This window comes from Panulirus ornatus, chromosome 8, assembly GCF_036320965.1.
Source record: "Panulirus ornatus isolate Po-2019 chromosome 8, ASM3632096v1, whole genome shotgun sequence".
Lineage (NCBI taxonomy): Eukaryota > Metazoa > Arthropoda > Malacostraca > Decapoda > Palinuridae > Panulirus > Panulirus ornatus.
The window spans coordinates 21259533-21283803 of NC_092231.1; the positions used below are offsets into that span (position 1 = coordinate 21259533).

Here is a 24271-nt window from a genome sequence, read left to right on the forward strand (position 1 = left end):
TTTTCTAAGTATTTCTCACATACATTCTTCAAAGCAAATACCTGATCCACACATCCTCTACCACTTCTGAAACCACACTGCTCTTCCCCAATCTGATGCTCTGTACATGCCTTCACCCTCTCAATCAATACCCTCCCATACAATTTGCCAGGAATACTCAACAAACTTATACCTCTGTAATTTGAGCACTCACTCTTATCCCCTTTGCCTTTGTGCAATGGCACTATGCACGCATTCCACCAATCCTCAGGCACCTCACCATGAGTCATACATACATTAAATAACCTTACCAACCAGTCAACAATACAGTCACCCCCTTTTTTAATAATTTCCACTGCAATACCATCCAAACCTGCTGCCTTGCCAGCTTTCATCTTCCGCAAAGCTTTTACTACCTCTTCTCTGTTTACCAAATTATTTTCCCTAACCCTCGCACTTTGCACACCACCTCGACCAAAACACCCTATATCTGCCACTCTATCATCAAACTCATTCAACAAACCTTCAAAATACTCACTCCATCTCCTTCTCACATCACCACTACTTGTTATCACCTCCCCATTTGCGCCCTTCACTGAAGTTCCCATTTGCTCCCTTGTCTTACGCACTTTATTTACCTCCTTCCAGAACATCTTTTTATTCTCCCTAAAATTTAATGATACTCTCTCACCCCAACTCTCATTTGCCCTTTTTTTCACCTCCTGCACCTTTCTCTTGACCTCCTGTCTCTTTCTTTTATACATCTCCCACTCAATTGCATTTTTTCCCTGCAAAAATTGTCCAAATGCCTCTCTCTTCTCTTTCACTAATACTCTTACTTCTTCATCCCACCACTCACTACCCTTTCTAATCAACCCACCTCCCACTCTTCTCATGCCACAAGCATCTTTTGCACAATCCATCACTGATTCCCTAAATACATCCCATTCCTCCCCCACTCCCCTTACTTCCATTGTTCTCACCTTTTTCCATTCTGCACTCAGTCTCTCCTGGTACTTCCTCGCACGTCTCCTTCCCAAGCTCACTTACTCTCACCACCCTCTTCACCCCAACATTCACTCTTCTTTTCTGGAAACCCATACAAATCTTCACCTTAGCCTCCACAAGATAATGATCAGACATCCCTCCAGTTGCACCTCTCAGCACATTAACATCCAAAAGTCTCTCTTTCGCGCGCCTGTCAATTAACACGTAATCCAATAACGCTCTCTGGCCATCTCTCCTACTTACATAAGTATACTTATGTATATCTCGCTTTTTAAACCAGGTATTCCCAATCATCAGTCCTTTTTCAGCACATAAATCTACAAGCTCTTCACCATTTCCATTTACAACACTGAACACCCCATGTATACCAATTATTCCCTCAACTGCCACATTACTCACCTTTGCATTCAAATCACCCAACACTATATAAACCTTAAACATTTTCATTAATAGATTTCCATCTCTCGTCAAGTTCTCAATTTCATCCCACTCATCACTTGACTTGCTGGTGCTATCTTTACAATATGCTCTTAAAAATCCAGTTTCTCATTTCATGATGACATCCATATCTTTCATATTTTTCCTACTTTCTCGCACTTTCCCTGTCAGGCCTATAAAGGGTACCACTACTGAATCCCATTTGTAAACTGTGTATAAGTCTTTCTGCACATCATCTGATCAGTTTCTGATGCAATCATTTTGCTTACTCCTGGCGTCAGCAGCAATGCTCCTTACTAAGCTTCCCTTTACTTAGCTGTTGATGTCTGATATCACCATTACAAAGAGTACTGAGGCTAAGACCATTCCCTGTGGTACCCTAGATAAAGCATCTTCCTCCTCAGACAAGGTTCCATTTGCTACCACTCTGAACTTTGTTGGTTATAAATTCTTTCTTTCATCTTATCTTACCCTTATTGTTCTGTTTAACAACTTCCTCTTGCAAAATCTAGTGGTATTCTCCTTTAAATGCTTTTGCAATGTCAAGAAAAATAGTGTCCATTCTTAATTCTTGGATTAATCTTTCATACATATTGTACAGAGCTGATAACTGGGTTTGCATACATTTTCCAGGAACAAATCCATGTTGGCCTTTGTCTATGTAACTATTCTTGATTAGATTGTTTAACATATGTTCTTTAATCAATCTTTCAAAAAGTTGTATTACACATGAAGTCCAGCTAACTAGTCTGCATTGTTTAGATCCTCCTTTGTGTCTTGGTGTTCCATTTGCCAATTTGTGAATGTTTGCAATTTTGCTCTCATCCAGACTTTGCCTCAATAATATCATTGGTTTTCTTCGGCTGTGTACGCCTTTTTGATAAATACGGCTGAAATTCCATCTGGTCTTGGACATGAATTTCCTTAAGAGTTAATCAATGCCTTTAATTATATTTTCTTCCAATATTTCAATATCTACGTGCACATTTTTATCATATCTAGTTAGAAAGTTCATCTTCAAATCTCATTATATTTTGAGCTGAATAACGATATATAATGTTCAATCACAGCCTGCACATTTCCTTGGAGATGTTTTTGTTTCTATCCTCTATCTTATGTGGAATGATACCTGTGTTCTTGTTTTTGGCTTTGCTGACATATGTAAACAGTAATTTTGCACTCTTTGCCATGGTCTCTGTAACTTCATTCATCTTTTGATCACTTATGGAATTTCAATATTTCTACATATGCATTATTTGTTTTCTTGGTAAATCTCTTATTCTCGCTGTTTTCATAGCTATCCTCCTCTCCTATTCATCCACAGTTTTCTATCCCTAGGAATCTTCCACTTAGTGCTTTTTTCCTCTTTCTTTGAAGTCCAAGAATCTTCCATTTAGTGCTTTTCTCTCTTTCTTTGAAGTCTGTTTGATGATTTTTTTGTCTTAATCTCCCATAGTATGTTCTTGTGTTTGTCACCAAATCATTGTTTCTAGAAAGCTCATTCCATTTTGTGCTTATAATCTCCTCAATTAACCTTTTCTTGACTGATGATTGAAAATTATCACATCCCATTGCCTTTCACTAAAAATATTGTGTTGCATTCACAATTATTCATTTCTATCTTCATACATATCATGATCAAAAAGACCTATAGTATTTACCTCTATTTGAAAAGAGCTACATCATTTGCAAAAATGAAATCTATTGTGTTGCTCTGTCTTGGCCTGTGGTTAACTTATCCAAGGCTGAATGAATCACATAAGTTTACTAGTCTCAAGAGCTGTTCTCTTTCATCTGCTGATCTGTTATTCTTTCCTTTATAAGTGTATCTGCATCCATAATTTGTTACTCTTTCCTGCCTTCCAATAACATGAAAATTAACGTCACCAGTCTATATTACTATATGGTCAGGTTCTGATTCCTTCAAAATTTCAGAAACTTTTGTTAAGATCATTCTTGAGTCATTTCCTTTTGTTTTTGGTGGTCTGTATGACACTAAACATTTAGCATTTATGGCTAGGATCATTGCTACAACTAGTTCACACTTGTGCAAAAGAATTTGCAATCTGTTTCCTTGTAATCTATTATGGACAAGCATTGCTCCATACATATAAATTAGTTCACATTTATCAAACTCATACTGGTTATGTTTTTCTTTTACTCTATTATGGCTATATACTGCTCTACTCCACTGTCTAAAACTGGTCTTATCTGCTCTGAACACTTTAAAATGTTCTAAATTGGCTTCAAAGATCTTTCACTTTTTCATTAAGACAACTTTCTGACATATTATGATTGATACTCCTTTGTGTATTCATTGATGCAATTAATTGATTCAAGAGTTCTCACACATGAGACTTTGTACGTTTATACAAAGTCCTCAGCAGATCTTCAGTTAGTGAGTATTGCCTCATTCTTTTTAAGTGCTAGTTTGTAGCTATTTCATTTCCATTTTTAAGAGATGTTCTTAACCCTGATCATGCTGTGCAATTTTAATATCACTTTATTCTCATTTCTGCTCGAATTTTCCATATCTGGTTCTGTAATAAAAAAGAACTCCACTGGTCTGGTGAGTTTCTATACAAGTCATAATCTGGGTAATAACATAATATATATTCCATCTTTTTTCTCCTGTTTTGATTTATCATAAGTGTTTAATAATACTCTTGCCAATAATGATTCATACCATCATACCATTCTTTTATATTTTTTCTAAAATGGTGGTAACTTCCAAAAATCATATTTTGGCCATTCTTAATTTTCATTTTACAGCAACTGTTGTGATTTTGTTATTTCTCCACTTACTTTCTAGATTACGTCTGTTCCACAATTTCCATCTTTGGTTTTCATTTCTGTTCAAATCAGTTGATGAAATAGCACCAGGAAACATACTAAGAATGGCCCATCCACTCATATACACATTTACATAAAATACATAGACGCCCACACCCGCACATATACATACAAATATATATCAACATATACATACACAGATATATATATCTAGCACTACTCCTGAAACAGGAGTTGTGGGAGTATGTGATAGAGTGTAAGAAAGTAAACTCTAGATTGATATGGGTAAAACTGAAAGTTGATGGAGAGAGATGGGTGATTATTGGTGCATATGCACCTGGGCATGAGAAGAAAGATCATGAGAGGCAACTGCTTTGGGAGCAGCTGAATGAGTGTGTTAAGTGGTTTTGATGCATGAGACCGGGCTATAGTGATGGGTGATTTGAATGCAAAGGTGAGTAATGTGGCAGTTGAGGGAATAATTGGTATACATGGGGTGTTCAGTGTTGTAAATGGAAATGATGAAGAGCTTGTAGATTTATGTGCTGAAAAAAGACTGGTGATTGGGAATACCTGGTTTAAAAAGAGAGATATACATAAGTATACGTATGTAAGTAGGAGAGATGGCCAGAGAGCGTTATTGGATTATGTGATAATTGACAGGCGCGCAAAAGAGAAACTTTTGGATGTTAATGTGCTGAGAGGTGCAACTGGAGGGGTGTCTGATCATTATCTTGTGGAGGCGAAGGTGAAGATTTGTAGAGGCTTTCAGAAAAGAAGAGAGAATGTTGGGGTGAAGAGAGTGGTGAGAGTAAGTGAGCTTGGGAAGGAGACTTGTGTGAGGAAGTACCAGGAGAGACTGAGTACAGAATGGAAAAAGGTGAGAACAAAGGAGGTAAGGGGAGTGGGGGAGGAATGGGAAGCATTTAGGGAAGCAGTGACGGCTTGCGCAAAAGATGCTTGTGGCATGAGGAGCGTGGGAGGTGCGCAGATTAGAAAGGGTAGTGAGTGGTGGGATGAAGAAGTAAGATTATTAGTGAAAGAAAAGAGAGAGGCATTCGGACGATTTTTGCAGGAAAATAATGCAAATGAGTGGGAGATGTATAAAAGAAAGAGGCAGGAGGTCAAGAGAAAGGTGCAAGAGGTGAAAAAGAGGGCAAATGAGAGTTGAGGTGAGAGAGTATCATTAAATTTTAGGGAGAATAAAAAGATGTTTTGGAAGGAGGTAAATAAAGTGTGTAAGACAAGGGAACAAGTGAAGGGGGCTAATGGGGAGGCGATAACAAGTAGTGGTGATGTGAGGAGGAGGTGGAGTGAGTATTCTGAAGGTTTGTTGAATGTGTTTGATGATAGAGTGGCAGATATAGGGTGTTTTGGTCAAGGTGGTGTGCAAAGTGAGAGGGTTAGGGAAAATGATTTGGTAAACAGAGAAGAGGTAGTAAAAGCTTTGCGGAAGATGAAAGCCGGCAAGGCAGCGGGTTTGGATGGTATTGCACAGGAATTTATAAAAAAAGGGGGTGGCGGTATTGTTGACTGGTTGGTAAGGTTATTTAATGTATGTATGATTCATGGTGAGGTGTCTGAGGATTGGCGGAATGCTTGCATAGTGCCATTGTACAAAGGCAAAGGGGACAAAGGTGAGTGCTCAAATTACAGAGGTATAAGTTTGTTGAGTATTCCTGGGAAATTATATGGGAGGGTATTGATCGAGAGGGTGAAGGCATGTACAGAGCATCAGATTGGGGAAGAGCAGTGTGGTTTTAGAAGTGGTAGAGGATGTTTGGATCAGGTTTTTGCTTTGAGGAATGTATGTGAGAAATACTTAGAAAAGCAAATGGATTTGTATGTAGCATTTATGGATCTGGAGAAGGCACATGACAGAGTTGATAGAGATACTCTGTATTAAGAATATATGGTGTGGGAGGCAAGTTGTTAGAAGCAGTGAAAAGTTTTTATCGAGGATGTAAGGTATGTGTATGTGTAGGAAGAGAGGAAAGTCATTGGTTCTCAGTGAATGTAGGTTTGCGGCAGGGGTGTGTGATGTCTCTATGGTTGTTTAATTCGTTTATGGATGGGGTTGTTAGGGAGGTGAATGCAAAAGTTTTGGAAAGGGGGGCAAGTATGTAGTCTGTTGTGGATGAGAGAGCTTGGGAACTGAGTCAGTTGTTGTTCGCTGATGATACAGCGCTGGTGGCTGATTCATGTGAGACACTGCAGAAGCTGGTGACTGAGTTTGGTAAAGTGTGTGAAAGAAGAAAGTTGAGAGTAACTGTGAATAAGAGCAAGGTTATTATGTACAGTAGGGTTGAGGGACAAGTCAATTGGGAGGTGAGTTTGAATGGAGAAGAACTGGAGGAAGTGAAGTGTTTTAGATATCTGGGAGTGGATTTGGCAGCGGATGGAACCATGGAAGCGGATGTGAATCATAGTGTGGTGGAGGGGGCGTTGAAATATGTGTGGAAGTCGAGAACGTTATCTTGGAAAGCAAAAATGGGTATGTTTGAAGGAATAGTGGTTCCAAAAATGTTATATGGTTGCGAGGCGTGGGCTATAGATAGAGTTGTGCGGAGGAGGGTGGATGTGCTGGAAATGAGATGTTTGAGGACAATATGTGGTGTGAGGTGGTTTGATCGAGTAAGTAATGTAAGGGTAAGAGAGATGTGTGGTAATAAAAAGAGTGTGGTTGAGAGAGCAGAAGAGGGTGTTTTGAAATGGTTTGGTCACATGGAGAGAATGAGCGAGGAAAGATTGACAAAGAGGATATATGTGTCAGAGGTGGAGGGAACGAGGAGAAGTGGGAGACCAAATTGGAGGTGGAAAGATGGAGTGAAAAAGATTTTGAGTGATCGCGGCCTGAACATGCAGGAGTGTGAAAGGCATGCAAGGAATAGAGTGAATTGGAACGGTGTGGTATACCGGGGTCACGGGCTGTCAATGGGTTGAACCAGGGCATGTGAAGCGTCTGGGGTAAACCATGGGAAGTTCTGTAGGGCCTGGATGTGGAAAGGGAGCTGTGGTTTCGGTGCATTATACATGACAGCTAGAGACTGAGTGTGACCGAATGTGGCCTTTGTTGTCTTTTCCTAGCGCTATCTCACGCACATGCGGGGGGAGGGGATTGTCATTTCATGTGAGGCAGAGTGGCGACAGGAATGAGTAAGGGCAGACAGTATGAATTATGTACATGTATATGTCTGTGTGTGTATATATGTATACGTTGAGATGTATAGGTATGTATATGTGCATGTGTGGACGTGTATGTATATACATGTTTATGTGGGTGGGTTGGGCCATTCTTTCATCTGTTTCCTTGTGCTACCTCGCTAACACGGGAGACAGCAAAAAAGTATAATAAATATAAATAATAATATTTAGCATCATTTTCTCTGTATTCGTCAATACTTTTTTGAGCTACATCAATTTCGTTGCATCCATCTTCCTTGCATAAACCATAAAATATGTCTTTTTTCTGTGTGCAAGTATCACAGTACCATAAATATCCAGTCATCATATACTTCTTATAATTGGAAGTCATGTTTCCCTTGTCTAAACTCTATACATTGAATTAGTAAAATATACCTGTCAACTTTATGACAATGTACATTTCCTTCATATCCCAAGAAGATAGTTTTCAAAGTTTTTGTTTGGACAATGTAAAAAGTTTGTTTATTCTTAAATAATCTGGCTGGTATATACATCTTATGTTCTATATGCATTGAGAGAAACAGCACCTTCCTACATAACTAGAAATGCTCACGACAAGATTTAACCAGAATGGCAGGGCTAGCAAGAAGCGCTCACTTCACGTTTCGCTTGATATGCAAGACTAGTCTTCTCAATTACTACCTCCATAACATAATTATTGATTTTTGATTCATCTGGGACCAATTTCAACCTGATGTCAAGTTTTCTTTTAAATGCTTCTGAAGTTGTTCCATGCATCTTTCTTAATTCTCCTAGCAGATCAAATAATCATTCTAGCTTCCTAGCTGGGCAGTCATTTTGGAGACTTGGCGACTCTGTATCTGTCTGTTGAGAGATTTTAAAGTTTAACAAATCATTTTTTTTTTTTACTTGATCACAGTTTCCTACATTAGCGAGGTACTGTGGGAACTGATGAAAGGCAGCATTCACCCATTTCCATTCTCTAGATGTCATGTGCAATGCACCAAAACTACAAATACACCCAACAGATTTTTCCATGGTTTTAATCGGCTGCTTCAAATGCCTTGGTTTAGTCCACTGACAGCATGTCAACCCCTGTATATCACATTCTAATTCACTCTATCCCATGTACATCTTTTATCATCCTGCGTGTTCAGACCCCTAAGACTCCATCCCTCTTCTCCCAGTCCCCTCCACCTCTAAAGGACATAACCTTTTAATCAACGTCTTCTCAGTAATTCTCTCTTTATGTCCAAACCATTTCAGGACAATCTTTCCAGTTCTCTCAACCACACTCTTTTTACTATCACATCTCTCCCTTAACCTTTTATTAAGAATTCAATCAAACCAATTAAGTGTGCCAGGTCACAGATACTGGCAAAGACATGAAAAGGTAGAGGGTTCCAACGCTTCAATGCATAAGGAAATAAGCAGGTATCAAAATGGGCCACCCTCGAGTTCTGATGGCCAAACAATCATGTGAAGCAGAAAATTACCGAGTATTACGTGGTCTAGCTAGTGGCATGGGCACACAAGCAGCCAACTCTCAGGAGCAAAAACAAAAGTAAATACCTACAGAAGAAGGAAAGTCACACTGTGACGTAGGGCAACGGGGTCAAGTTTGGAAGCTAGCCTAAGACAGTTTATAAATCGGACCACTTTCGACTCAACTCTGCCAAGTAAGGATACAAGTAAGGATGCAGAGCTAGAAACACCCTAGATGTGAGAGTACTCCATACAGATACAAATAAATCCCTTGTATAATGGAGCAACTGTTCAAAGGAGAAGTTTCAACATCCAAACAGGACACAGTTTCTTAAGAAGCACACTTAGCTATTCTTGTAATGTCTGATTTCCAACAGAGTGGATGTTACAATAATAACATGTATGTTTATCTATTCAAGAGGTAGAATTAAAGAACTGTCAAAGGAGAGATGGGCTGAAATTGGGCCTTGGAGGCATCAAATTTCACAAGACTTTGTGTACCCCACTGAAATATCCTGTTCGATTTGAGTCTGAGTATTTTGAGGAAGCTGTCAAGACAAAATGCAGATTGAGTGAGAGAAGACAAAGCATTTCAATGACAGTATAGGTGAAGGGTATGGCTAGGGATAAGGAAATTATAGAATGTGGGCTCAAGGACCCAGAGGGTCCCTGACCCACCAGAAAGGGAGGAATGGTATCAATCCTTACATTAAAAAGCCTTGTTAATTTTGAGATGTCTGAGTGCATGGTTTATCAAAATTAAATAATAACAGATATTTAAAGTTCAAGTGCTCACCAAGGACAAGCGAGATACATTATCACTGCTGATGTAACATTACGTCATCACTGAGCCAAAAGAGTAATGTGTTTGCTTTGTTTACATATATAACATATATTTGTTTTATAATACCACACTTGAACCTTTTGGAGTCTCTTTGTAACATGATACCCAGAGAATAATCAATAATAATTATGTAAAATGTTTCACTATGCACCATATGGCTATTTTATTCATAATCTATTTAACATGTATGTTTATCTATTCAAGAGGTAGAATTAAAGAACTGTCAAAGGAGAGATGGGCTGAAATTGGGCCTTGGAGGCATCAAATTTCACAAGACTTTGTGTACCCCACTGAAATATCCTGTTCGATTTGAGTCTGAGTATTTTGAGGAAGCTGTCAAGACAAAATGCAGATTGAGTGAGAGAAGACAAAGCATTTCAATGACAGTATAGGTGAAGGGTATGGCTAGGGATAAGGAAATTATAGAATGTGGGCTCAAGGACCCAGAGGGTCCCTGACCCACCAGAAAGGGAGGAATGGTATCAATCCTTACATTAAAAAGCCTTGTTAATTTTGAGATGTCTGAGTGCATGGTTTATCAAAATTAAATAATAACAGATATTTAAAGTTCAAGTGCTCACCAAGGACAAGCGAGATACATTATCACTGCTGATGTAACATTACGTCATCACTGAGCCAAAAGAGTAATGTGTTTGCTTTGTTTACATATTTTTTTTTTTTTTTTTTTTATACTTTGTCGCTGTCTCCCGCGTTTGCGAGGTAGCGCAAGGAAACAGACGAAAGAAATGGCCCAACCCCCCCCCCCCCCATACACATGTACATACACACGTCCACACACGCAAATATACATACCTACACAGCTTTCCATGGTTTACCCCAGACGCTTCACATGCCTTGATTCAATCCACTGACAGCACGTCAACCCCTGTATACCACATCGCTCCAATTCACTCTATTCCTTGCCCTCCTTTCACCCTCCTGCATGTTCAGGCCCCGATCACACAAAATCTTTTTCACTCCATCTTTCCACCTCCAATTTGGTCTCCCTCTTCTCCTCGTTCCCTCCACCTCCGACACATATATCCTCTTGGTCAATCTTTCCTCACTCATTCTCTCCATGTGCCCAAACCATTTCAAAACACCCTCTTCTGCTCTCTCAACCACGCTCTTTTTATTTCCACACATCTCTCTTACCCTTACGTTACTTACTCGATCAAACCACCTCACACCACACATTTTCCTCAAACATCTCATTTCCAGCACATCCATCCTCCTGCGCACATCTCTATCCATAGCCCACGCCTCGCAACCATACAACATTGTTGGTACCACTATTCCTTCAAACATACCCATTTTTGCTTTCCGAGATAATGTTCTCGACTTCCACACATTTTTCAAGGCTCCCAAAATTTTCGCCCCCTCCCCCACCCTATGATCCACTTCCGCTTCCATGGTTCCATCCGCTGACAGATCCACTCCCAGATATCTAAAACACTTCACTTCCTCCAGTTTTTCTCCATTCAAACTCACCTCCCAATTGACTTGACCCTCACCCCTACTGTACCTAATAACCTTGCTCTTATTCACATTTACTCTTAACTTTCTTCTTCCACACACTTTACCAAACTCAGTCACCAGCTTCTGCAGTTTCTCACATGAATCAGCCACCAGCGCTGTATCATCAGCGAACAACAACTGACTCACTTCCCAAGCTCTCTCATCCCCAACAGACTTCATACTTGCCCCTCTTTCCAGGACTCTTGCATTTACCTCCCTAACAACCCCATCCATAAACAAATTAAACAACCATGGAGACATCACACACCCCTGCCGCAAACCTACATTCACTGAGAACCAATCACTTTCCTCTCTTCCTACACGTACACATGCCTTACATCCTCGATAAAAACTTTTCACTGCTTCTAACAACTTGCCTCCCACACCATATATTCTTAATACCTTCCACAGAGCATCTCTATCAACTCTATCATATGCCTTCTCCAGATCCATAAATGCTACATACAAATCCATTTGCTTTTCTAAGTATTTCTCACATACATTCTTCAAAGCAAACACCTGATCCACACATCCTCTACCACTTCTGAAACCGCACTGCTCTTCCCCAATCTGATGCTCTGTACATGCCTTCACCCTCTCAATCAATACCCTCCCATACAATTTACCAGGAATACTCAACAAACTTATACCTCTGTAATTTGAGCACTCACTCTTATCCCCTTTGCCTTTGTACAATGGCACTATGCACGCATTTCGCCAATCCTCAGGCACCTCACCATGAGTCATACATACATTAAATAACCTTACCAACCAGTCAACAATACAGTCACCCCCTTTTTTAATAAATTCCACTGCAATACCATCCAAACCTGCTGCCTTGCCGGCTTTCATCTTCCGCAAAGCTTTTACTACCTCTTCTCTGTTTACCAAATCATTTTCCCTAACCCTCTCACTTTGCACACCACCTCGACCAAAACACCCTATATCTGCCACTCTGTCATCAGACACATTCAACAAACCTTCAAAATACTCATTCCATCTCCTTCTCACATCACCGCTACTTGTTATCACCTCCCCATTTACGCCCTTCACTGAAGTTCCCATTTGCTCCCTTGTCTTACGCACCCTATTTACCTCCTTCCAGAACATCTTTTTATTCTCCCTAAAATTTACTGATAGTCTCTCACCCCAACTCTCATTTGCCCTTTCTTTCACCTCTTGCACCTTTCTCTTGACCTCCTGTCTCTTTCTTTTATACTTCTCCCACTCAATTGCATTTTTTCCCTGCAAAAATCGTCCAAATGCCTCTCTCTTCTCTTTCACTAATACTCTTACTTCTTCATCCCACCACTCACTACCCTTTCTAAACAGCCCACCTCCCACTCTTCTCATGCCACAAGCATCTTTTGCGCAATCCATCACTGATTCCCTAAATACATCCCATTCCTCCCCCACTCCCCTTACTTCCATTGTTCTCACCTTTTTCCATTCTGTACACAGTCTCTCCTGGTACTTCCCCACACAGGTCTCCTTCCCAAGCTCACTTACTCTCACCACCTTCTTCACCCCAACATTCACTCCTCTTTTCTGAAAACCCATACTAATCTTCACCTTAGCCTCCACAAGATAATGATCAGACATCCCTCCAGTTGCACCTCTCAGCACATTAACATATATAACATATATTTGTTTTATAATACCACACTTGAACCTTTTGGAGTCTCTTTGTAACATGATACCCAGAGAATAATCAATAATAATTATGTAAAATGTTTCACTATGCACCATATGGCTATTTTATTCATAATCTATTTACCACACTTGATCACCAATTCCTGCATCAGCGAGACAGCACAAGGAAATGAATATATCACTTCTTCAATATCTTAATTGTATATGTTTCAGATATATTCATTATTCACAATTTTATACAAGTTCTGCTATTCACTGCTCAATGACCTAAGACAATCATATATACCTCTCATAACCTGTTTTGGAATATTCGACTCTTATTTCCAATATCATAATCAATATCACTTTCTTACAATGATCAAGATGCTAGACATCCACTGAATCAATATCACTATTACCAGTGTCTTAAAGACAATCACTAATTTCCTAAGCTGAGCACACATAGCATGGCAAAAAGTTGACATCAGTGAGCAAACATGCTTACAAGGGATTGGGCTATACTTTCTCACTCTGTGTTAATCGACACAGTATGGTATTTTTCCAATGCTAATAATAACTGTAAGAGATATAAAGCATCTGTGCATAATGAATAAGTGTGCCTTTAAATTCAACTGAAGGCAGGAGGAGGCAACCCATATAAATATGGTTGTAGTAGCTGTTCTAGAATCATATAAATACTTTTTGCAAGAGGAAACGTGTTAACAACACGTGTGTAATACAAGGCATATAAATATAAGATATTTACACCATCACATTAGGTATAAAATGTTCAAATGTATGAATTATATAAATTGGTAAGTGCAATATACTTACTCTCTTAATTTCTGCCTCACAAGCAAATCATATATATGGTGAGTATCAGTGTTAATTTGGAACAGGACACAATGTACAGACAGTGAAGTGTACAGTTGTCAACAATGAAAGCAATAAAAAGGTCAAGGAAACGTTACATAATATGGGACATACAGCTAAAAACTGCAAGCAGAAATTCAAGATTTTAGAGGGTCTACATTTCAGCAGGCCTACTATATACATGTAAGGAAAGAATGGAGTGTAAATGGGCCCCTGATTGATATATCTTTTGATTATCAAGTCTGATTGTGCCAATTCTTAAGGGTTTAGTAAAAAGTTGGGATCTGGAAAATCTCAGGTTTCAAATCATGTCTCCTCAGCATTGTTAACTAAAATCTTAAAATACTGTACATTCAAAGGATATCCAAGCAATAAATAATGCAAGAGGTGAACAAAAGATAAAGCACTTTGAAGAACTGATGAAAGTGTTTGATAATAGGGCTGCAGATGTAGGGTGTTTTGGGTCAGGAAGGTATGCACTACAAGTCATGGCAAGTGGTTTGGTGAATACAGAAGAGGTAGTAAAGCCTTGCTCAAGACGAAATGTGGCATGGTGGCACGAGTGGATGGTAATGTAGTTGAATTTCTTATGAATGGGGTGACTATTATTGATTCATTAGTTAGGACATTCAATGTAAGTATGGATCATGCTCTGATTACAGTGAGGTAAATATTTCATAAAGCTCTGTTCATGTTTCATTAAATTTCTTCCATGACAACTCATTTCCCAGTGTCAAAACACATAGAAACTGATTCCCTGTAGTTCTAACCTATATAAGAAAGTATAATGAAAGGTATATATACTAGTACATAAGTTTTCTATTTCATCACTTTTCAATCAATCCTTTACAAAATGATCAATTGATCATTATAAATAGGAAATTAGATCTCATAATCAGGAATACCAACCCAACTGAAACAGATGTGTAGCAGTGTTCATTCTAAAATGCATCTAACCCTGGGGTGGAGATAATCTTTCTGCTGACTGTACAAACAGGTAATTACACATCAAAATTTACCCCTGCACATGGTCATACATATCAACTTAATGAACGTAATGACACCCAAAACCATGCATACTTATGGGGGGAAAACTAAAAAACATTGCCTCAAGAGTTAAGAGCTTCTTCCCTGTACTGTACAATTAAGTAATTACTCCTTTGGCCTTGTAATTAAGTTCTTGCTGTATTCCTAAGAAGAATGATTCTCCAGCTAAATACTAAAATGGTCCCTTTTTCACTAGCTCTATCAAGGCAAGATCACAGCTTCCATATGTGGCATTAAAATTTCTTAAAAGATCATGTCTGATAGGTAAAAATTAAAATAAGAAAAACAAAATAAACTATAGTTTGATACTTGAAGAATGGCATAAATTTCATGTATTAGAGATCATGTCCTCCTTACATGATCTATTTGTAAATGGCATAAAAAAAATTGAAGCGCCAGATCTACTGGGATACTAAGCAGCCCCATGCTGCCAGCTCATAAGCACTCATCAAAAACATCCTATATTATCATTATGATAAACAATGCACTCAAAAAAAAAATCCATGAACTATGCAGAGGAATTTCCATTGTATGATTTAAATGTGCATTGGTAACAAGATTTCTGTTTAAAGAGTTATTTTCCTTCCATTTCCTTCCATTGTTTACCAGAGAGGTTTGCTGCATAAACCATTCCATGTAACACGGAAATCCCTGTATTTATAAAAATATACAGGAAAACGCATAAGGTGAAAAAAGGCAAGTCTTACCTTGCAGCAGCATTTTGTGTGCCTGAAGGCTGGCTAAGTTAATCTAAATTTTTTCTTAAATAATGGGGTAATCTAAATAAAAGCATAATAGGGAAAAGAAGAATTGAACTAAAAATTCAATATATCTATACATCACTGTACAAACCATAAGGTAAATCACTCTTCCCCTAATACTCTGTGCACTTATTTATGTTAGAATGCAATAATTGATGAAAGTCATGTGCATTTTCCATATAAAATTTTCAGGCCTGAATTGTTAAAACTAGATAGGTAACTAAAATATCAAGTCAGAACATAATATAATCAATCAAATATATTTCCTTTTAAACCATCCAGGGCAGACCTGACATTGAATGTATTAATTACTGAAAAAAACCAAGTACTTTATTATGACTATGAGAGTCAACAGTTTTGTGCTTAAAAATTACACTATTAAAGATTATTAGGACATATTCTTCGGGAGGGAATAAATAAATCAACAAATCTAAAAGCAACAGATATGTGTTAAACTAGAATTTGGGAGAGAAGCCAGAATGATGAATGAAAATGTGAAGTTGTACGGTAGAAAGAAATTGCAAATATGCACTGATGAAAGCATTTTAAGATGGCATGGCCATAGAGAGCATATGGCAGAAGACAGGTTGGTCAAGAAGATATACAACAGTACAAATGAAGATACAAGGACGAGAGGTAGAAGCAGCATTGGAGTTCACTAGTTATGGAGACTCTAATGCCAAGGCCATCCCCTTAAGGGAGATTCAGTTGGGAACAGGTGTCAGATACAGGTAGACCATGAAAGAGATGCACTTATGTTGTAAAAGGATTGATTAGAGCTCAGGATATTTCTAATTACGATGTTCAAGGAAAAAATTGAGGATTGCACGTAATGGAAGCATTTTCTGTTTGGAAGTGGCATGAATAGAAATGTTGGTCACAAATGACAATCAACTTCAAAGCAAAATATCATGAAGTGTGATACATAAGTGTAGAAGTCCCTCTACTTTAACACTGTAGGAACACGGTGAGGATGTAAAAGAGTGATTTCATAGGTTATATATATTTGATCCACCCCATGGACGTGGAACTGGAGTTACTGAAAACCAATAAACAGATCAGTAGACAGATGGATAAACAGAAAGACACACACAAAGAGAGATAGACTGGCAAATATAATTCCTTATGAGAAGCAGATAACATCTCAAAGTACCATTTAAGTTTGATCAAGTAAGTAATGAAAGGGTAAGAGACATGTGTGGTAATAAAAAGAGTGTGGTTGAGAGAGCAGAAGTAGGTGTGTCGAAATGGTCTACATATATGGAGTGAATAAGTGAGGAAAGGTTGACAAAGAGGATATATGTGTCAGAGGTGGAGGGAACAAGGAGAGGCAGGAGACCACATTCGAGGTGGAAGGATGGAGTGATAAAGAGTCTGAGCAATCGGGGCCTGAACATGCAGGAGAGTGAGAGGCATGCAAGGAATAGAGTGAACCAAAATGATGTGGTACACCACTGTCAACACGCTGCTAATGGACTGAGCCAGAGCAAGTGAAACATCTGGGGTAAATCATGGAAAGGTCTATTGGGCCTGGATGTGGATAGGGAGTTGTGGTTTCGGTGCATTACACATGACAGATAGAGACTGAGTGTGAACGAATATGGCCTTTTATGTGTATTATTCTGTCGCTACCTCACTGATGCAAGGGGTGGTGATGCTGTTTCCTGTGGGGCAAGGTGGTGCCAGGAATGGATGAAGGCAAGTAGTATGTATGTGTATATAGGTATATGGCTGTGTATGTGTATGTATATGTAAGTATATGTGTATGTATATGTGTATGTAAGTATATTCTTTCACCCCTATCCCCAGGGATAGGGGTGAAAGAATACTTCCCACGCATTCCTCGCGTGTCGTAGAAGGCGACTAGACGGGACGGGAGCGCGCGGGGGGGGGGGGGGGGGGGGGGGGGGGGGGGGGGGGGGAGGGGGGGAATCCTCCCCTCCTTGTATTTTTTAACTTTCTAAAATGGGAAACAGAAGGAGTCACGCGGGGAGTGCTCATCCTCCTCGAAGGCTCAGATTGGGGTGTCTAAATGTGTGTGGATGTAACCAAGAAGTGAAAAAAGGAGAGACAGGTAGTATGTTTGAGGAAAGGAACCTGGATGTTTTGGCTCTGAGTGAAACGAAGCTCAAGGGTAAAGGGGAAGAGTCATTTGGGAATGTCTTGGGAGTAAAGTCAGGGGTTAGTGAGAGGACAAGAGCAAGGGAAGGAGTAGCAGTACTCCTGAAACAGGAGTTGTGGGAGTATGTGATAGAATGTAAGAAAGTAAATTCTTGATTAATATGGGTAAAACTGAAAGTTGATGGAGAGAGATGGGTGATTATTGGTGCATATGCACCTGGGCATGAGAAGAAAGATCATGAGAGGCAAGTGTTTTGGGAGCAGCTGAATGAGTGTGTTAAGTGGTTTTGATGCACGAGACCGGGTTATAGTGATGGGTGATTTGAATGCAAAGGTGAGTAATGTGGCAGTTGAGGGAATAATTGGTATACATGGGGTGTTCAGTGTTGTAAATGGAAATGGTGAAGACCTTGTAGATTTATGTGCTGAAAAAGGACTGGTGATTGGGAATACCTGGTTTAAAAAGCGAGATATACATAAGTATACGTATGTAAGTAGGAGAGATGGCCAGAGAGCGTTATTGGATTACGTGTTAATTGACAGGCGCGTGAAAGAGAGACTTTTGGATGTTAATGTGCTGAGAGGTGCAACTGGAGGGGTGTCTGATCATTATCTTGTGGAGGCTAAGGTGAAGATTTGTATGGGTTTTCAGAAAAGAAGAGTGAATGTTGGGGAGAAGAGGGTGGTGAGAGTAAGTGAGCTTGGGAAGGAGACTTGTGTGAGGAAGTACCAGGAGAGACTGAGTACAGAATGGAAAAAGGTGAGAACAATGGAAGTAAGGGGAGTGGGGGAGGAATGGGATGTATTTAGGGAATCAGTGATGGATTGTGCAAAAGATGCTTGTGGCATGAGAAGAGTGGGAGGTGGGTTGATTAGAAAGGGTAGTGAGTGGTGGGATGAAGAAGTAAGATTATTAGTGAAAGAGAAGAGAGAGGCATTTGGATGATTTTTGCAGGGAAAAAATGCAATTGAGTGGGAGATGTATAAAAGAAAGAGACAGGAGGTCAAGAGAAAGGTGCAAGAGGTGAAAAAGAGGGCAAATGAGAGTTGGGGTGAGAGAGTATCATTAAATTTTAGGGAGAATAAAAAGATGTTCTGGAAGGAGGTTAATAAAGTGCGTAAGACAAGGGAGCACATGGGAACTTCAGTGAAGGGCGCAAATGGGGAGGTGATAACAAGTAGTGGTGATGTGAGAAAGAGATGGAGTGAGTATTTTGAAGGTTTGTTGAATGTGTTTGATGATAGAGTGGCAGATATAGGGTTTTTGGTCGAGGTGATGTGCAAAGTGAGAGGGTTAGGGAAAATGATTTGGTAAACAGAGAAGAGGTAGTAAAAGCTTTGCGGAAGATGAAAGCTGGCAAGGCAGCAGGTTTGGATGGTATTGCAGTGGAATTTATTAAAAAAGGGGGTGACTGTATTATTGACTGGTTGGTAAGGTTATTTAATGTATGTATGACTCATGGTGAGGTGCCTGAGGATTGGCAGAATGCGTGCATAGTGCCATTGTACAAAGGCAAAGGGGATAAGAGTGAGTGCTCAAATTTCAGAGGTATAAGTTTGTTGAGTATTCCTGGTAAATTATATGGGAGGGTATTGATTGAGAGGGTGAAGGCACTACCTCGCTGATGCTGGAAATGGCTATCAAAGAATAACGAAAAAAAATAACCATTTGAATAGTTTTGAGAAAAGACAGGCTATAGTGGTTGAATGTTTTCTGTTTTGTGGAAAAATACATTCTTTGTTGTTCTCAACTTCTACAGAAGGAATTCAACATCCATTTTCAAATTATACTTATTTCACTTTCATAAATCTTAATAACTTACTTTCACAGAGAATAAAAACAAAGCCATGCAAGTAGTTTCACACTACCCAGAGTTATAATGGTTTGGATTGGATTGGATTATAGAATTTAGGCTTAAAAGCCAAGCACTGGAGCTTCTAAGGCTATTCAGCACTATAATGGTTTGAGGTTAGAATTATTAACAAGTGTTTGATGAATAATACAGTCTGTGTTGGCCATTCTTTAGGAAGAAAGTCAACCACTCATTTTTGGTTACTTAATCATATGTATTTTCACAAGGAATATAGACACTAATGTAAAACTGCTCCATAAGTATCCTTACCTTACATAAATCTAATCAAAGGGACTTAAAATATACATTATACCAACAAAATTCACCAAATTAAAAAACTTTCACAACAAAATGAAAAGACAATTCCTTCACCTGGCAACTGACCTGCAGTGGTGCTTCCGTCGGCCCATCCAAAACTGCGTGTTACAGCCTGTACAGGAGTCAACTGCATGATCAGGAACCCAAAGTGTAGGACGGGCCTCACCTTCTTCCACAGCCTCCCAAGAGGTATCTGATACACCTGACTCTTGACCCACAGAGCCACCAGACCCTGATCCAACACTTTCTGGCAGGGACATCTTTAAACAGGAGATAAAAAATAATAAATGTACACTAAATAACTAATGTTTTTGTAGTTAAAAATGCTTCATTTAATATCTAACAATGTGATTACTAACCAACAGCTTATATGCTAAAACCACAAAGATTGTTACCTAATCACATGATGCTCACTCACTTGCATCCCAAAACTTTATCACTTAAACATACTCCTTTTCCTCTTCTGGTGATAAAAAATAACAACATTGCAGACTCCAATCACTGCTATAAATTATCTATTTCGTATTTTAATAAAACTTAACTGAAGTACCGCCTGCAAGAGCTAAAACAAATTCGAAAGGGAATTTCACACACCTATCCCCTAGCAGTGTCAACCCACTGAGTGAAATTTTGCACTTGTGACATTTAAGAATTAGGAAACAACTTCATTTAACATCCTATGGCACCTTGCTGATGCAAAAGATCTGAAAGATTAATGCAACTGGGGGCAAAAAAAATCACAAGGAAAGTACAAATACATACTCTTCCAGATAAGCCTGGAAAAGACAATTACACCAGAGGAGTTGCCTTCAAAATAAAAAGACTAGCATCATCCAAAATGCTACAAATGAAACGTTTAATAAAGTGACAATTAAGAGATTCAGGGAAATACCTTAAAAAGTGGTAAGCATCATGCACTAGCCCTGCCATCATTATAAAATTTCATCACTGCCACCTAACAACTAAGGGGTTGGCAGAAGTGTTCAATCACTTAGGCAAGCAATGAGCCTCATTAATGATAAGGCTTACAAGGATTTAACATACTGGTACTATAGTGAAAATTAAGAGAGAGAGGAAGAGGCATGTTACACAGCTAGAAATGGATAAACTTCCCAAGAGATCTAAGAATACTTCTCCAACTGCAACAGTTGCTGAATCAGGTAATTCAGTGGGTGACAGACATCCCAAATGCCCCTAACTCTCCCTCCCTGCATAAAAATCTTGAAATTTTAACATGAAACTTTAAATTCCACCAACTAAGAAACTGTCAATACACCATTAAATAAGTCTCAACCCTTTCACTGTGTTGTGTCGTTATTGTGGACATACGCTGTGCACCGCGCCATGCCACCTTTGAGAGCCGAAACCTTTGCACCCTTATATAAATTCACACTTTATGTATGGTTTCACATCTAAGCTACAGATGTCAGTAGGAACCTAAAAACACAGATGGAAAAAATAACATAACCATTTAGAGTAAAACAATCATACTCTAACTTCAAACTCTGCAAATCTAAATAGTTCAGCCCTCACCCAACTGAGGCTACCACCCGGAATATACTACCTTCAAGCAAACTCTGCAAATCTAAATAGTTCAGCCTTCACTCAACTGAGGCTACCACCGGGAATATACTACCTTCAAGAGCCTAAACCTTTACACCCTGATGTGTTGGAAATGAGATGTTTGAGGGCAATATGTGGTGTGAGGTGGTTTGATCAAGTAAGTAATGAAAGGGTAAGAGAGATGAGTGGTAATAAAAAGATTGTGGTTGAGAGATCAGAAGAGGGTGTTTTGAAATGGTTTGGTCACATGGATAGTATGAATGAGGAAAGATTGATAAAGAGGATATATGTGTCAGAAGTGGAGGGAACGAGAAGAAGTGGGAGACCAAATTGGAGGTGCAAAGATGGAGTGAAGAAGATTTTGAGCGATCAGGGTCTGAACATACAGGACGGTGGGGGGCGTACAAGGAATGGAGTATTTGGAACGATGAGGTATACCGGGGTCAACGTGCTGTCAATGGATTGAACCAGGGCATGTTAAGCATCTGGGGTAAATCATGGAAAATTTCGTGGGGCCTGGATGTGGAAAGGGAGCTGTGGTTTCAGTGCATTATGCATAACAGCTAGAGACTGAGCGTGAACGAATGAGGTCTTTGTTGTCTTTTCCTAACGCTACCTTGCGCTCATGCAGGGGGAGGGGATTGTCATTTCATGTGTGGCAGGGTGGCAACAGGAATGAATTATGTACATGTGTAGATATGTAGATGTCTCAGCATGTATATATATATATGTATACGTTGAAATGTAGAGGTATGTATATGTGAGTGTGTGGACGTGTATGTACATACATGTGTATGTGGGTGGGTTGGGCCATTCTTTCATCTGTTTCCTTGTGCTATCTCGCTAACATGGGAGACAGCAACAAAGTATAATAAAAAAAAATATATATATAAATTCCCACCTTATATATAGTTTCACATCTAAGCTACAGATGTCAGTAGGAACCTAAAAAGACAGATGGAAAAAATAACATAACCTAACTTCACTCTGCAAATCAAAATAGTTCAGCCCTCATCCAACTGAGGCTGCCACTGGGAACAGGTAGTAAGCTTCTGATGATTGATCAATGGTCATTAACGCTTACTTTCCCATGGATTTTGTTTATTACATTACCAATCATTTTTGTGATAATTTTTTCAATTTAGTGGCAGTTTCCCAAAATAGCGATGTAGCACCAGAAACAAAGAAATACCATGTACGCACACATCCATTTTCAAGCTGTCACGTGCAATGCACCAATACCACAGCTCCCAATTCACAACCAAGCCCTAAAGACCTTTCCATGGTTTACCCTGGCTGCTTTAGAGCCACATCGCACCATGTATACCATATCATTCCAACTCACTCTATCCTATTCAAGCCTTTAATCCTCCTGCATTTTTGGCCCCAATCACTCATACCTTTTTCACCCTATCCTTTCATCTCCAATTTGGTCTCCTCATTCTCCTTGTTCCCTCCACTTCCAATACATACATCCTCTATGTCAACCTTTCCTCACTCCTTTAAACTATGTGTCCAAACCATTTCAGCACATCCTTTTCAGCTCTCTCTACCATGACCTTCATCATGTCAATGGCTGTCACACCCAACAAACATTAAATTACCACTTTTTATTACCACCTATCTCTCTCTCACTTACTCTTTTATTACTTATTCGATCAAACTACCTCACACCACATTTTGTCCTAAACATTTCGGAGGTAAATTTAAGAGTTTTGGAGAGAGGGGCGAGTATGCAGTCTGTTGGGGAAGAGAGGGCCTGGGAAGTGAGTCAGTTGTTATTCACCGATGATACAGCACTGGAGGCTGATTCAAGTGAGAAACTGCAGATGTTGGTGACTGAGTTTAGAGAAGTGTGTGAAAGGAGAAAGTGAAGAGTAAACAAGAATAAGAGCAAGGTTCAGAAGGGTTGAGGGACAAGTTGGTTGGGATGGAAGCAGAAGTGAGTCACACGGTGGGGGAGGGGGCGAAGGTTCTGGGAGTGATGAAGAATGTGTGGAAGGAGCAAACATAATCTCAGAGCAAAAAGGGGTATGTTTAAAGGAATAGTAGTTCCACTAATATTATATTGTTGCAAGGCATGGGATATAGATAGGGTTGTACAGAGGAGGCTGTATGTGTTGGAAATAAAATGTTTCAAGACAATATGTGGTGTGAGGTGGTTCGATTGAGTAAGTAATGAAAGAGTAAAAGAGATGTGTGGAAATAAAAAGAGTGTGGTTGACAGAATAGAAGAGGTGTGCTGAAATTATTTGGAAATATGGAGAGAATGAGTGAAGAAAGATTGACAAAGAGGATATATGTGTCAAAGGTGGAGGGAATAAGGAGAAGCAGGAAACCAAACTGGAGGTGGAAGGGTGGAGTGAAAAAGATTTTGAGCAATCGGGGCCTGAACAAACAGGAGGGTGAGAGGCAGCAAGGAGTACACTGAATTGGAACAATGTGGTATACCAGGGTCGATGCACTCTAAATGGACTGAACCAAGGCATGTAAAATGTCTGGGGCAGACCATGGAAAAGTCTGTGTTTTAAACCTCTGTGGTTTGAACACTCACACATGCATAAGTAGGAAACCCACCTGGTCTTCTGTGGCATCATGGTGGTGGTGGTGACAGCGGTTGTGCAGGACCTGATTACACAGTGCTTGTCTAGTTGCTTGCAAGTCTCGTTTTAAAGCTTCTACCTCAGCCTGAAATGGGTTTACTTAGGTATATCAACTCATCAACTTGAAACCTCAAAATAATGAATAACACCATCTACAAAGTAAAGGGTGTTATTGGGCTCTGCCTGCCTACGGTTACACTGCGAATGAAAAGTCGTCTTCAGCAAGGATGTATCATTTGAAGGTAATGGAAAAGAGTACAGTCTCATTGA

The 24271-nt window shown here is 39.4% G+C and overlaps 1 protein-coding gene across 5 annotated transcripts in view; it reads right to left on the reverse strand.

Moving 5' to 3' along the window:
* Positions 1–24271, reverse strand: part of LOC139749868 (phosphatidylinositol-3,5-bisphosphate 3-phosphatase MTMR3) — a 357317-nt gene that overhangs the window by 47720 nt on the left and 285326 nt on the right. For 3 of the 5 annotated variants that reach the window (XM_071664220.1, XM_071664221.1, XM_071664223.1), the window contains exons 15-16: positions 23976–24086; positions 19890–20095 (exon numbers count right to left, since the gene is read on the reverse strand). In XM_071664220.1, coding sequence (XP_071520321.1) covers positions 19890–20095; positions 23976–24086 — 317 coding nt within the window. The remainder of the gene's footprint in view (positions 1–19889; positions 20096–23975; positions 24087–24271) is intronic. The other 2 variants (XM_071664222.1, XM_071664224.1) reach the window with 1 other exon arrangement.